The sequence below is a fragment of the Stegostoma tigrinum genome, chromosome 14 (genome assembly GCF_030684315.1).
Source record: "Stegostoma tigrinum isolate sSteTig4 chromosome 14, sSteTig4.hap1, whole genome shotgun sequence".
NCBI lineage: Eukaryota > Metazoa > Chordata > Chondrichthyes > Orectolobiformes > Stegostomatidae > Stegostoma > Stegostoma tigrinum.
This window is the reverse complement of record NC_081367.1, coordinates 11,458,876-11,473,143: the sequence shown is the minus strand read 5'-3', so window position 1 is coordinate 11,473,143 and position 14,268 is coordinate 11,458,876. Positions and strand designations below refer to the sequence as shown.

The following is a 14,268-nucleotide window of genomic DNA, read 5'->3' as shown; positions in this document are numbered from 1 at the left end:
TGATTTTTACCACTGATCTCAGCCTTAAATAGACACATGGATTCTGCCCCCACAGCTTTCTGTGGTAAGGTATTCAATCCTCTGAGAGAAGAAATTTCACCTCATATCAGTCTTAAATTGGTGCCCCTTAATTTGAAACTATGCCCTCTGGTCCTAGACACTCCCAAGAGGGAAAGCATCTTCTCAGCATTTATCCTATCAAGCCCCTTGAAAATCCTGTATGTTTCAATGCAATCACCTCTCATTCTTCCGAAACCCATGGGCAAAGTCTTAACCTGTTCAACTGTTCCTCATCATTCAATAACTCCATACCCAGGATCGTCCTGGTGGGCCATCACTGAATTTCCTTAAAAAAAAAGGGGACCAGACTGCTGTCGGTACTCTAGATGTGGCCTCACCAACACCTCATACTGCCATACTCTTATACTCCAACCCCCCTTGAAATAAGGGCCAACATTACATGACCCTTCCTGATTCTGTGCTGCATCTGTGTGCTAGATTTCTGTCTTTTGTGCACAAGTACCCCCAAATCCCTTTGTGTTACAAGCTTCTATTTCATTTCTGTTAACTATATAAAGTTCAGAATGGTGCTAGATGGTCTTGACTACTATGAAATTAACTGGGACCTTTTGTATTGGTTTGTATCTGGCTTCCAAGCTGCAAAGAAACAGCAAATACCTTGTTATCTGTAACTTGAGGCTCTGCCACATTCTCCTGTCGTAGAATACCCTAGGTACAAATTGTATAGGTATTCTGCATATTTAATCAGTTTTTCTGTGAAGAATAATGTTTTATTGTATATGCAAGCATCAAGTTTGAGAGTTTGTATGTTCTTGTCAAGCTGTGTGTACCAGGGCACCAAGGTACTGTAGTATTGCCTTTCATTATTCTATCAATTCTGTTGCTTTTAACATAAGAGACACTGTGTTGAGAATTTAAAACAAAAACTGGTAAAGGACAGAGAAGAATAAGAGCCCATTCTGGAAATCAGGGTATTAGAATTATGAAGTACTAATGAGTGAATAACCTCTGAAGAGACTGACTTACAGGGGGAAGGTTGACAGCCTACTGTCCCCGAGATCTGGTTCTGTGCTGACCTTTCCGAGTAATTATTTGAGCTGGGTTCTGTGCCATAACTGGGGCCTGCAAGGAGAAATCAGTTGGGTGTTTCTCTAGCTTGCTGCACAAGAGAATATTTGAACAGGCTTAGTTATGGAGGGGCCAGTTGTATGACACAGTTCATCCATATCCTGTGTTATTTACAAGGAACATTTTTAGAGCTAACATCAATGGAACAGATGGTGTGACTCTAATATAAGGATTATTGTGTGAGGATTTGCCCTTGATTTGCTTTAGAGCTAAATAAGTACTTGGTTTGACTTTCTTATTGAGAAATTGGGTCAAGTTAAGCAATGCATCTTTTCAATTTAGTTCCTTCAATTTCTGTTAAACTTGGACCTACTACCTAGACTGTTAACCTTCTCCTGAATTTTTGTTGAAAGTGAAAGCTACTTTGAAGTTGACAACTATGTGCATGGCTCAGATAGACATGAAGAAAACAAGTGACAAGCTTCTTTTAATCTTGGGTCTTTTTCACCTCTCAGGAGACGGCAGGCAAAGCTGAAAAAGGATCTTGCAGAGGCTGCTAAAGAACCATTGAATATTGATCCGTGAGTTCCTTCTATTGCAGTAAGTCTTTGTTAGCGCATGAGCATTCAGTCTCATGCAGTGTTTCATTCTGATATTTGCAGTAATCCAGAACATAACCAGCAGTGTACCAAACCGGCCCTGTGCAATCAGTATTCCTCCTAAGAAATGTTTGTACAGAACTGTGCCCCCAGCTTTTGGAGTGAGTTTCTGCTCTGCAGGGCCAGTTATATTTGTCTGTCGTGGGATGGAGTGAATGTCATATGCTCTGTTCCTATTATCTGCTTTTCCTAGAGATGATGATATCGAGGTGTTGGGTGAAGAAGGACCTGATGCATCTGGAGAAACATCACCTGTGCGAGGTACACACAGAACCTCCAGGTGGGAACATTTTCTCAGAAAAATGTTGTTTTTAAGTTTGCAATACACTATTTTCTTTAACAGTTTTGATTGCCCTGTGTTGAATGTGCTGACCAGTGTAGCATTGACTCAAGCTAAGACAGGAAGGGTACCAGGTTCATAAATTATCTTTAAGTCAACTAATTTCTAAACAGCTGGTGGTTGGTATTTTACAATTATTAGAATATTAGACTTGCTGATGACTATCTGGTGACCCATTTCTGAAAAACACTCCATTCATTCAGTCTTGACTGATATGTTTGGATTGGCCACCAGATTAGGGCCAGCAAAAAAGTGTCTTAAGAAAAAAAAATTGATCGAAGCACCAAACTCTTAAATTAATTTGTGCTCATATTGAAGAATGTCAGCTGACATCTAAAAGCACGCCGAGTGCACATAAAACTGATTTTGCTCAGTGTCCCTAAAGTTAATGCCTTTTGCTTATTTATTGTGCTCATTTGGGTACTTTTTTTGGGTGTTTTCTTTTAAGCAGGCATTGTGTTTCACATATGTGCAGGACTTTCTGTTAGAAGTGTCAGGAGGCACAGCTTTTCTGTTGAAGATGTGTGATGTAACAATACGTTTTCAGGTGGCTGTATTACACTATGCTACTGGTGAAATGACTGTTCAGAATAATTAGAGAGGCACAATCTGCAACTGTACTGATGGCTATTTATCATGATTCCAGGGAACAGAATACAATGATTTCCTTCCTGAACATAACTTTAGGATCAGTGCATTTCTTCTTTTAAAAAATTGGTAATTTTTTGATGACATTGGGGTATTTCCAGGCTAACCTTACGTAAATGCCAGAATGAAAATTTTCAGGAGTATTAAAAAAACCCAGCAAAAGTCTCCTATTGGCATAGATAAACTCTGTCTGCTCAATCATTGCAACTTATCCTTCAATAATTACTTTAATAGTTAATATAATGAGATTTTATGTCACACGTACCATAATTCAATAGGTAGTAATTATTTTGCAGTTAAATCTCTAAATAATCTTGAGAAATGCAGTTACTGCTCCCTCATTCATCACAAGTTATCCAACTAATCAAATTTTTTCTTCTGTGAACTGAAGTTCCCAATGCTCATAATTTAGATTGAAATTGTGCATTGAAATTGTTCAGCAGTAATAGTGGTTTTACTTAAAGAACAATCTGTTTACTGAGGGAAACAAATTAGTCTGAAAGTATCTCTCCCTTTGTGGATCCACCCATATTTTTGCAGTTTCCTAAAATTCCATTGATTTGTGAGCTGCACCAAGCCGCATCGAGTAAATGAACTGATTTCATTCCAACTGGAGAGGCATCAGTTCCAAGTTGCATCTGGTCAGACCAAAACAAACAAACTGCGGATGCTGGAAATCTGAAACAAAAAACAGAAGTTGCAGGAGAAACTCAGGTCTGGCTGTATCTGTGGAGCAAAAGCAGGGACCTGAAATGTTGACTCTACTTTTTCTCCACAGATGGTGACCAGACCAGCTGAGTTTCTTCAGCAATTTGTCTTTGTCCTGGTCTGAGCTGAAGGGAGCTGCTGTTATTTGCATTTTGAATTTTTCTGCTATCCTCGCTCAGCAGGATTGGGAAATGAGGGAATGCTCTAGTGCCCATATCCCTTTGCATCCCCAGAATCCGTACCTGGATCAGCCGAGGATAGGATCAAGCTCCACCATGATGCCCCAGCAAGTGAATGGCTCCTTGCTGCACTCACCATGCCTGGAGTGTGGTCACTGGGATCAAGTATGCCTTAGTTTTCAGTATTGCAGACATCAAAGCTCTTCACCAGCATCACAGTCTGGTAAAGTGGCCCCCCACGTACGTGGCCCAGTCCCAGATATAAAATGATGGATGGTAGCTCATCGTAAAGTTCTACTTTAAATTTAACACAGAGACACATCTGAGGGTCTGAACTAGGGGACACTGAAACACGTTGAAGGCAGTGTCCTTATGAGAGTTTGCTAAGTGGGTCTGCTGGTGCAGAGGTCCCTGAATTTTATTCGCCATTAGTGGATTTTCTTGCTTACTAACTTTTCACTTGTCGTGAAAAGTGTCCAGGCGTTCTCCATGTTTCTCCCCACCATGGTAACAAATCATTGGTATTCCTTCCCATCAGCATTTCACCACCTAGTTCTGAAAACAATATGCCCAGATCAATTCTAGCCCACCCGAGGTACACTGTTGTTTGCACATGCCCTACTTGAAATGTATTTCTGCTGTTTCAATATGGGTATTTGGAAACAATAAGTTGACAACTTGACTTGAATAAAGATTTGAATGACAAATAAAAACTAAACTGTTCCACCCAGTCTTGGAGCGTCAAAGGATATTGTCTGACCCACAGTACCATCAGAGGGTACTATTCGTTTATTTCTGCTGCTTATGACTGACATGCCCCTGTGTCAATAATGAATGTATGTAGGATCCTACCCCTAAAATGCTTAAGACATAATCTTCAAATGCTTACCATCAGCCCTACATGTGAAGAATCACCACTTGGTTAAGTTTCTAGGGGTGTGTGGGAAACTTGACTCAGCCATGAAGAGTTAATATGGAAAGTTGGAAAGGAGAACCAAGAAAGTTTGGATCCTTACGCAAATAAAGAAGACGATTTTGTGTCTGCGCATTTGTGTGTCTGTGTTTTCTGACAGGATTCATTTGTGCCTGGTGGTCTTTGGTGAGTGTGGGCAGAGAGGTGAAAGAGGTTTATGATCTCAGCCAGGAAGGTGAGTGGACATTAATTCAACAACACTGCTCATTGGTCATTTCTGTTTGTTCTTTGCAGAAGGACTTCGCAGACACCTGGTCTCTTGGATTCTATCAGTAGTATCTTTGGGTAGGTTAGGAACATCCTTCTAATATTTTCTTTTTGAAAGTTTGATCAAGATCTCATTTGATCAAAACCTATTTTTAATTGGACGGTAATTAATCTGGTGTTCTCTTACAATAACACATGCCTCTGCCCATGTTACCTCTGACCTACCCTCCCTTACATGGAATTGTTCTTATTAATGATGCTCAGCTGGTTATCATTTTGCTGATGAGACTATGTTCCTGCTTTTCACCACTCTGCTGCAGTGAACCTCAGGTTAAACTGTAGAACTGAAAACAGCGTGAAGAATTGGAGATGCCTTTTAGAAATTGTATAAGTAAAATGTATTCCACAGCCAGTATATTTTTGTAGCCTCTGTTTTGTTCAAAAGAAAATTCTTCAAACACTACTTCTGTCTGCTGTTTCAAATCAGTTTTCTGTCTTGTGAATCTACCAAGGACCACATCCTGAACTGGCATTTGCCCCTGCCCTGCTTTGGTCATTTTTCTCTTCTCTCCCTTATTAGTGCTGCAGGCACCATTTGCTTTCTGTCACCCCAATACAAGCAGCCAATCTTCATGCGTAATCCTTGGCAATGAATGACAGCAAATGATTTCAGTGCTCAGCTATAGCACTTCAATCTCCTGCAGAAGTCAAACAACAGTACAGCAAAGGAACAGACCCTTTGGACTAAGCCTGTGCTGCCACATGACACCATTCTGGACTTTAAAACTTTTTTGCCTCTGCGCAGTCTGTATGCCTCTGTTCCCTACCTGTTCATGTATCAGTCAAAATGCCTGTCAAATATTGCTATTGTATCTGCTTCTACCACCTCCCCTGGCAGCACATTCCAGGAACTTGCAGCCGTCTGGATTTAAAAAAACTTGCCTGTCACATCTCCTTTAAACTTTCCCCCTTTCTTCCTAAACCTGTGTCACCTAGTAATTGACATTTCTACCCTAGGAAAAGGACTCTGACTTTCCATCATGCCTGTCATAATTTTGTAAACTTCTATCAGGTTGCCCCTCAGCCTCTGACATGCAAGTGAAAACAAACAGAGTCTTTTCTCGTCCGACCTCATATCTAATGCCCTCCAAATGGGTGCTCTCTCCACAATTCCCTTGTCCGCTCCACACTCCCCACTAACCTCCCCACACCCGGCACCTTTCCCTGCAAAGCAGAAAGTGCTACACCTGCCCCTACAACACCCCGCTCCCCCCCCCCCCCCCCCCCAACCCCACCACCACCACCTCCATTCAAGGTCCAAAACAAATGTTCCATATCTGATAGAGGTTCACCTGCACATCCGTCAACTTGGCCTACTGTATCCGCTGTTGATGTAGAGGAGGCAACGTTGGTGGGACCAAGTGTAGATTCAGAGACCCTTTTGTAGATAGTCTGCACTAAATATGCCTTCTGGTCAGCAATCACTTTAACTCCCCCCTCGCACTCCCCGGGTGACATTCCATCCTGGGCCTCTGGTGTCACAATGGCATCACCTGCAAACTGGAGGAGCAATACCTTATATTCCTTCTCGGGAGCCTACAGCCCGATGGCCTAAACGTGGAATTCACCGGCTTTAAAATCTCCCCAGCCCCAGCCTTATCCCATATCCAACCCTCCCTCTCATCCCCACTCTCTTCACCTGACGCAACCTGTCCACCCCACCCATTTCACTGACCAATCCCCACCTGCACTCCCTTATCACCATCCCACCTACCTTCCCCAGCTCCACCCCACCTCTCATTTATTTTCAAGCTCCATTTCCCCCTCCCTATTTCTGAAGAAGGGTCCTGACCCGAAACATCAACTTGCCTGCTCCTCTGATGCTGTCTGGCCTGCTGTGTTCCTCCAGCTCCACACTGTGGTGGCAACATTCTGGTAAATGTTTTCTGTACCTTCCATAAAGTCTCCACATCCTTATAGTAGCGAGATGACCAGAATTGTTCACAATATTCCAAATATGGCCTTACTAAAGGTCTATTCAGCTGTAACATTATTTGCCAATTTTTAACACTGCATGCCCTCACTGTTGAAGGCAAGCATCCTATATATACCTACTTGACCATCTTACCCACTTGTGCTGACTCTTCCAAGGATCGTGGACCCGTCCACCCATTCCCTCCATGTCAATGCATCTAAAGGTTCTGCTGTTTTCTATACTGCCGTTTACTATATGCTTCACTCCTTCATTAGACCTTCCAGAATGCATTATCTCACGTTTGCCCAGACTAAATTCTATATGCCTTTTCCCACCTAAGTCTGCACCCTATCTATATCCTGATGTATTGTCCTCACTATCTACGACTCCCCTAACCTGTGTGTCACCCACAAACCTACCGATGAGAACACCTACGCTCTCTGCCAAATCATTTATGTACATTTACAAACAACAGGGTTCCCAGCATTGATTTCTGTGGAACACCACTGCTTACAGATCTCCATTCAGAAGAACACCCTTCCGCTGCAACTCTGTCTTCTGTGATGAAGCCAGTTCAGTATTTTACAAATTCACTGCAGATCCCATCTGATATTTTCTGTATCAGCCTACCACTGGGGACCTTGTCAAAAACCTTGCTAAAATCCATCTAGATAAGATGCACCACTGTGACCACTTCAATCAGAAAACTCTGTGTTTTTGAGACATGTCCTAGTCTGCACAAAGTCATGTTGGCAGTCGCTAATTTCATATTTTTTTTCAAATGTGAATAAATCCTGTCCCTAAGAATCTTTCCCAGTAATTTCCCAACAACTGATATAAGGCCCACCAGCCTGTAATTTCTGGACTATCCCTGTTGCCTTCCTTAAAAGAAGAAAGAATCCTGGTTATTTCCCAGTCCTTGGGACCTCTTCTGTGACTAAAGAGGATACAAAGATTTCGTATAAGGCTCCCAGAATTTCCTCCCTTGCCTCCCTCAGCATTTTGGGATGGATCCCGTTAGATCCTGGGGACTTGGTGAGCTCAGTGCTTTTCTAAACACCCTACATGACCACCAGTTTTTGTATCGATGTTCTTCAAAATATCAACATACCCCTCTCTAACCTCCCCATCCACGATGTCCTCCTTCTTTGTGAATACCAATGCGAAGTATTCATTAAGGAACTCACTCACATCTTCTGGCTCAATGCTTAAATTCCCTCCTTTGTCCTTGAGTGGACGTACCCTTTCCATGACCACCCTCTCACTTTTTATATAAATATAAAAAGCCTTGGGTATTTCCTTAATCCTGTTTACCAAAGTCACTTCATGGCCTCTTTTAGCCCTCCCTGTTTAAATTCTTTTCTATTTTCTTTACATTCCTCAAGGCCTCCGTCTATCTTTAGTTTCGTAAACATTTGTATGTCTCCATTTTCTTTCTGATCATGCTTACAATTTTTCTTAGCATCCTTATCCTTCATTTACACAGGAATATACTGGTCCTGACCTCCAATGAACTGGCCTTCAAAAGATTCCCATTTAATAGATGTGGATTTATCTCAAACAGCTGCCCCTAATCTCGATTTCCTAGTTCTTGCTTAATGTTGTCCCCCAGTTCAGGACTTTCACCTGAGGAGTACTTATTCTTATGCAGAAGTGACTTAAAACTTGCAGAATTATCCCTTGAGTGAATAAAAATAAATACAGGCCTTTGCCGGAAGCTCCTATTGTTGCTTATCTCCAGGTTTGCTCTGCTGTATTCTCGCTGCTGCCATTCTGAATGTAGTCAATCACTCATGATCAGAAGAAAATCCAACTGAGTTTTGTCCTCTTACTACCTAGCCTTGGAAACTGGTTGTTGTCCTTGGTGATATCAGCTATCTGCATAAACTGGCCATGGAGCTGGGCTTTCTGGTCTATATGATTGAGACCTGCGTTTCTCATGATTTTTTCATTTGATCCATAATTGTAGATCAGCTCATGTATCTTGCTTCTCTACTCACTTACCATAACATCCAAGAATTGAATACACACTTTGTTCTAAGTGAACATTGTCCCTTGGTTATTTTTCACCATCTGCAGGTGGAGTAAATGAGAGACTCTTTGTTTGCTACCTTTAGAAAACGTTCGCCCACGTTACATGGGACTGTGACCGAATGTCCCAGTGTGCGCACAGGTCCATGCAACGAGATGCGACTTCCCACTTTGGCACTGCACGTATTTGTAAGTATTTGATCAAATAGGAGGCCCGACAAGTAACTGGGCAGAAAGAAATAGAAGGATCTGCTATTCAGCTTAAATGTAGTAGGATGGGAGGAGGCTCCTGTGGAACCTAAATAGCATTTACAAACTAGTAGGCCTGAAAGAAGCAAATTATTGCAGAAGCTGGAATCTGTACTGAAAATAAAATGCTGGAAATCACAGCAGGTCAGGCAGCATCCGTGGAGAGAGAGCAAGCTGATGTTTCGAATCTAGATGATTTCTTCAAAGCTGATGTGAAGTCTGGAAAGGGCAACATTTATGCATTGGTGAAAAGTTGGAGTGCTGGGGCTGAAAGGATGTTGATCGTGCAGATTAAGTGATTGGAACATGAGAATGGCAGAACAATGGTGTGACTAACTGCCAAAATGGAATAAAACAGATAATGTAACTGGAGCGGGGGGAGAGGAGAGAGGACATGGTGGCAGAGAATGTAACAAGTAAAGCTAAAACAAAGGGAAGAAGTGGGGACTGGGTTCGCAATCTAAAAGTGTTGAACTCCATATTAAGTCCACAAATTTATAAAGTGCCTACCCTGATGATGAGATGTTGTTCCTCCAGTCTGATAGACCTGTTTCATTGTTGGAAATACTGTGCAATCTGTTTCATCTACCAGCTTTTACTAGTCTCTGCTTAGAGTTTTGATGGGTAATAGCATGTGAGTAATTTTCCTACTATTGAACTGAACTGAGGATCAGTGCTGGTCCTGCAGAATTATTGAAATAGTTCTGTGCTGTTAACTCTCACTGTTTGAGAGTTTTGTTTACATAGGAAAGCGCAGGACTGACCGTACCATTACAATCCATTTGACTGGTTCCAGTCTCCAATAAATATGCTGCACAGCATCTTCCATCTGACTTAGTCGTGGATAGATTAGTTGTCTTTGAACTAAAATATAAGTTGGAAAATCAAAATAAAATCTTGAGTTAACGAACGATCCTTATTTGAGAATAGCTTGTGCCAAAGCAGCATTTTATAATATGTCAGAAATGTAGCAAGGTACTTCTCTTTAAGTTCCTAAGTGCCATCGTTCTCCTATAGGCTAAAATAGCATTGTATATAACATACATTTATGAGCTGCTGTGTAATGTTTATCATTTAGAAGAAAGTGTTTTTCTAGAACTTCCTTGGGGAGGCTGAGTGTGTTTTCAGGCACTTGTTATACACAACATATTAGAAGAATCGAGCATCACAAACGGAACAATTTTTCTTAATCAATATTATGCTATTAACCCCCAATTATGAGCATTGACAGCTGGGCATGCTGAAACATAAGCAGTGGAAATGTTGTTGATGTGATTTACAATGTCTAGCTTGTATCTGAAGTTCACAGAGGTGCCAGTTTGTTCCACTATGTAAGCAAGGATACTATAATTCCACCCTCCTAGCATCCAGCTGTTAAATGATACTACTGCTTTGGCTGGGAGTCTTTTGCACATATTGGTCATGTCCTGAAGGAGACTCTCTTGATATATATTCTGAATATACTTTCCAGTAGTCTGATCTTTTGCCTGTTATTTGACATATTAATTTACAGGTTGACTTTGTCTGTATAATTTGGGATCTTTATTATGGTCTGCTAATGAAGCTGAGAATTCTAAGTATCTCCTGTTTTTCCACATAGCTCCAGTAAATGGAAAATAGCAGTGTTCTGGCTCTTGGCTGATTGTAACTTGCTTATAGTTCTGGAGCAGTTCCAGTCTGCTGGTTTGCTCTGTTGTAAATCAGTATTGAGTTCAGCGATGTTAAATATATGATCTCATTGGACATCTTTCATCCACAGTGCATGTCTTAAAAGAACTAGTCACAATGGAGTGTTATATGATGTGTGGCTACTTCCACTACATGACTTGAAGCTGCAAGCTGAGTTCTTTAACTCCCATATAAGAGATCAGGTCCTCATTCTGGATTGTGGGTTAGTTAATTGATGGAATGCAGAGTATAGGAATGGGTGGGTCATTGTTGCGTGGGCAATGGTGGAGAGCTATGAAGACTGATGCTGGGACGTCTACTATTTACAATCTGTATCAGTTTAAGCGTATTTTTAGACATCAGGGTGGCCTAGGCCTAACCCTAACCCTACTGCAGGCCGAGTTAAGTTCAACGTTACAAGCCACGGCTAGTGATGAAAGAGTGACTCTTCGGTACTAATGGCCAAAGAGCTCGGATCTTGAAACAAAACAGCTGTTTGCAGGTGGATTCTTGGGGAAGAAGCTTTGTGTTTCCATTCAGTAAGTATTAGGAAGACAATAGGAAATGAACTCTGGTTCTTTTCCCTAATCATATTGCTCATGCTAATTGTTGAAGGTGGAAATGAGAGACTTAACTGCAGTTAAAGGCGCAGCACAGGACTAGCACAGAGAAAAGACAAGAACTGGCCTATGGAATGTCATTATGACACTTTGTTTCCTGCTTCACTGTTGGCAACAGTGCAGTTCTAATACCCAAAGTTTCTGCTAAGGGTGTCTTTCAGTAGGGATCCCACCATAATCCATGGTTTTCTCTCACCTTTGCTCTGGATTTTCCTGTTTTTTATTTTAGGATGCTCATGATGGAGAGGTTAACGCAGTCCAGTTCAGCCCAGGATCTCGAGTGGTGGTGACTGGTGGTACGGACCGGAAGGTTAAACTATGGGAGATCTTGTCAGGTATATAGGGGGAAGGTTTACATCTAAATCCACACTGGTGCCAAGGAGCAGGGATTAGAGCTGAGCCTGACTCTTGTGTCTATGACCATTTTACTGTTTAGAAACATTATGGGTAATCCCAGCAATGTTTTCATGATTTTTATTGGCGAAGGGAGTCTTATCTAACTATCAACCATGAGCACCTATGGCACATGCTTGGAAACTTCAGTTATTTTTGTTTCCTGTTCTCTTCAGTCCCTCACCATAGCTGTAACTCCCACTGGTCTATGTTTCCATAGATGCTAGGATCTGCCAAATTGAGAGTTTAGACAGGGAGCGTCAGGCTGTTCCACTTTGGGACATATTAGAGCAGAATCTAATCCTATCCTTTTCAATCTTCACAACACACTTTCTGCGTAGTGATCAGGAACTTTAGTTGATTTTTGTAGCACTCCCTCCAAGTTAACCCTGGGAGGCTGAGATGCTTTATAACACCCTTTCCCATTCCTCATTATTATCTGACTCAGGATATAATTTGAATCCTGCTTGATGTGTTGTTATTGTCTCTGTTTAAGATGTGGACAGTGATAAGCTAGTGGTGTTTTCATAATTGTTTGAAGTATTGAGGTCAGTGATGATGGATAAACGCTCTGATGGCACTTTATTAAATGGCCACATGCTTGCTCCCAGGGGCTCCTTTATTTTCCATTCTGCTCCAGTTGTGCTCTGATGGAAATGGAGCTCCTGACAGTGACCGATGTTGTTGTTTCAGTCGATGTTCTCACAGAGAGATGTGGAATGTCTCTATAGCGCGCATCTTACAGAATTCATCCCACAGGAGCTTTCGAGCATGGTGGGATTTATCTCTGGTGCATGCTTGCAAGTTTTCAAGCTGAGACCTCTATTGAGAAAGTGGGATTGATTGTACATTGGTCTAGATGCTGATGTGAAACACTAAACATTAGACTCATTGACTGCTGCATGCTAATTAATCGTTTATTTGAAGGGATGTTTCGCAATGGCTGATTTGTAATAGTTTTGCTCTTGATTTCCATGAGGAAATGCCTGAGGCTAACAATTGATGTCACTGGTTGGAAAAAGTGCCCTGTTGGGATTCTGTCACAGTCATCTTAATAGTTTGGAGCAGGTATAGCACCTGTGACATGGTGGTGAAGGATTTTTATTTAAAGTTTATTTATCTTCCTTTACTGCAAAATCCTGACTCTCACTCAGGTCCAGTGCCCTCTGTTGATTTTCCTTGCTTGTTCTGGACCATTTTTCACATGAAACTAGTGGGCGAGTTGGATGCATCTCAGTCCAGACGTATCCTTGCTCAGTGACTATAAGTAGCAGGGTGCCTGAGTTGCCTGGCTCTCTAAACCAGCCCCTTAGACATCTTGCAGTATTCCTTCTGAGGTATAACTAAACAGTTTAACTCTTCATTAAGCATATTGCATACCTGTCCTGAAAAGTATGAATACAGACTCATCTAGGACTACTACATTTGTGAAAAAAGTGTCTTGGTAAGACTCCTACTGGTTGTGACACTGATGACTGACGGACTGTGTTTGTTTTGTACAGGAAAATGTGAGTTGAAGGCTTCACTCACTGGCAGCAATGCCGGCATTACCAGCCTTGAATTTGACAGCACAGTAAGTTGGAATTCATCTGTTTTCATGACTTACTCAGCTACAAGTTACTTTTCAGGGAAACAAAAATCCTGCTCTTTCAAAATAGATTTTGCAGTTGTTGTCACGCCTCTTGTACCTCAACTCATTAGCCATGATTCTGAAATGAGCCAAGAGATAGTACGTCCACAGACTGTTTAGCATTGGCTGCATTAACACTTAACTGGTTCTGTCCCTGTCCATTATCTACGAGCATTCAGGATGGTGCTCACGACCAGGCATGGAGCCATGTCAAAGAAGACCTGGTATGAATTTGATCAATGGTATGTGGGCTGGAGTTGTTGATAGGACTTGAAGGAGTTTTAAGTTTGCAGTTAATCAGCGTTGTAGTTAACGCTGTGTGATGAAATGGATTTCCAGCATTCTGAGAGAATTCTACAAGGATGTATTTAATTTCAACATGCTAGATTTGACAGTTTCAAAATTGTAGTAACACTCAGTTCTTCCCAGCAGTAGGAGAGGCACTTATCGCAAGGTTTTCATTGTGTAAAGCAGAACTGTTCTTGAGTCATTGGAGGTGTTTGAAGGACGCAGTTAGTTGAAGGAGAGAAAGGCCAACTCCATGTTAGAAGTACTACAGTGAACTGTACTGCTGGAAAGCTAGCTGCATTTCTCAGACCAGTGTAAGAAACTTGGGGAGTTAAGAGCAGTTTTATAACTGGTGATCAAACTCAAGAGCAAGCTCTATGAATTAATAGACAGCTAAATCTTAGAAACAGGAACTTCTAAGTCCTGGGAGTTAAGAAAGTAGGAATATTGCTGGTTTTGCATTGAGGGAGTCCACGAGAGGCTCAGGAGAAGCCTGCAAGCAGTAATAATTCACTGCCACTGAATGATGGGGGATACGAAAGTTCACAAGCAATGTTTGCATCATGTAATTGAGCAAATTTGGAGCTTAGGAGAAATATCCAGTGGAGTTC

General features: G+C 41.6%; 1 protein-coding gene and 1 non-coding gene across 5 annotated transcripts in view; both read left to right on the top strand.

The window, feature by feature from the left end:
- The window catches only part of atg16l1 (ATG16 autophagy related 16-like 1 (S. cerevisiae)), a 61,832-nt gene that overhangs the window by 31,233 nt on the left and 16,331 nt on the right, over positions 1-14,268 (top strand). For all 4 annotated transcript variants that reach the window (XM_048541687.1, XM_048541683.1, XM_048541686.2 and 1 more), the window contains exons 6-11: positions 1,605-1,670; positions 1,942-2,028; positions 4,831-4,881; positions 8,896-8,998; positions 11,576-11,681; positions 13,242-13,312. In XM_048541687.1, the coding sequence (XP_048397644.1) occupies positions 1,605-1,670; positions 1,942-2,028; positions 4,831-4,881; positions 8,896-8,998; positions 11,576-11,681; positions 13,242-13,312 (484 nt within the window). The remainder of the gene's footprint in view (positions 1-1,604; positions 1,671-1,941; positions 2,029-4,830; positions 4,882-8,895; positions 8,999-11,575; positions 11,682-13,241; positions 13,313-14,268) is intronic.
- LOC125458058 (small Cajal body-specific RNA 6) lies at positions 12,287-12,560 on the top strand. Its single transcript, XR_007248738.1, has one exon. It is a non-coding gene; the product is annotated as a small Cajal body-specific RNA 6 (non-coding RNA).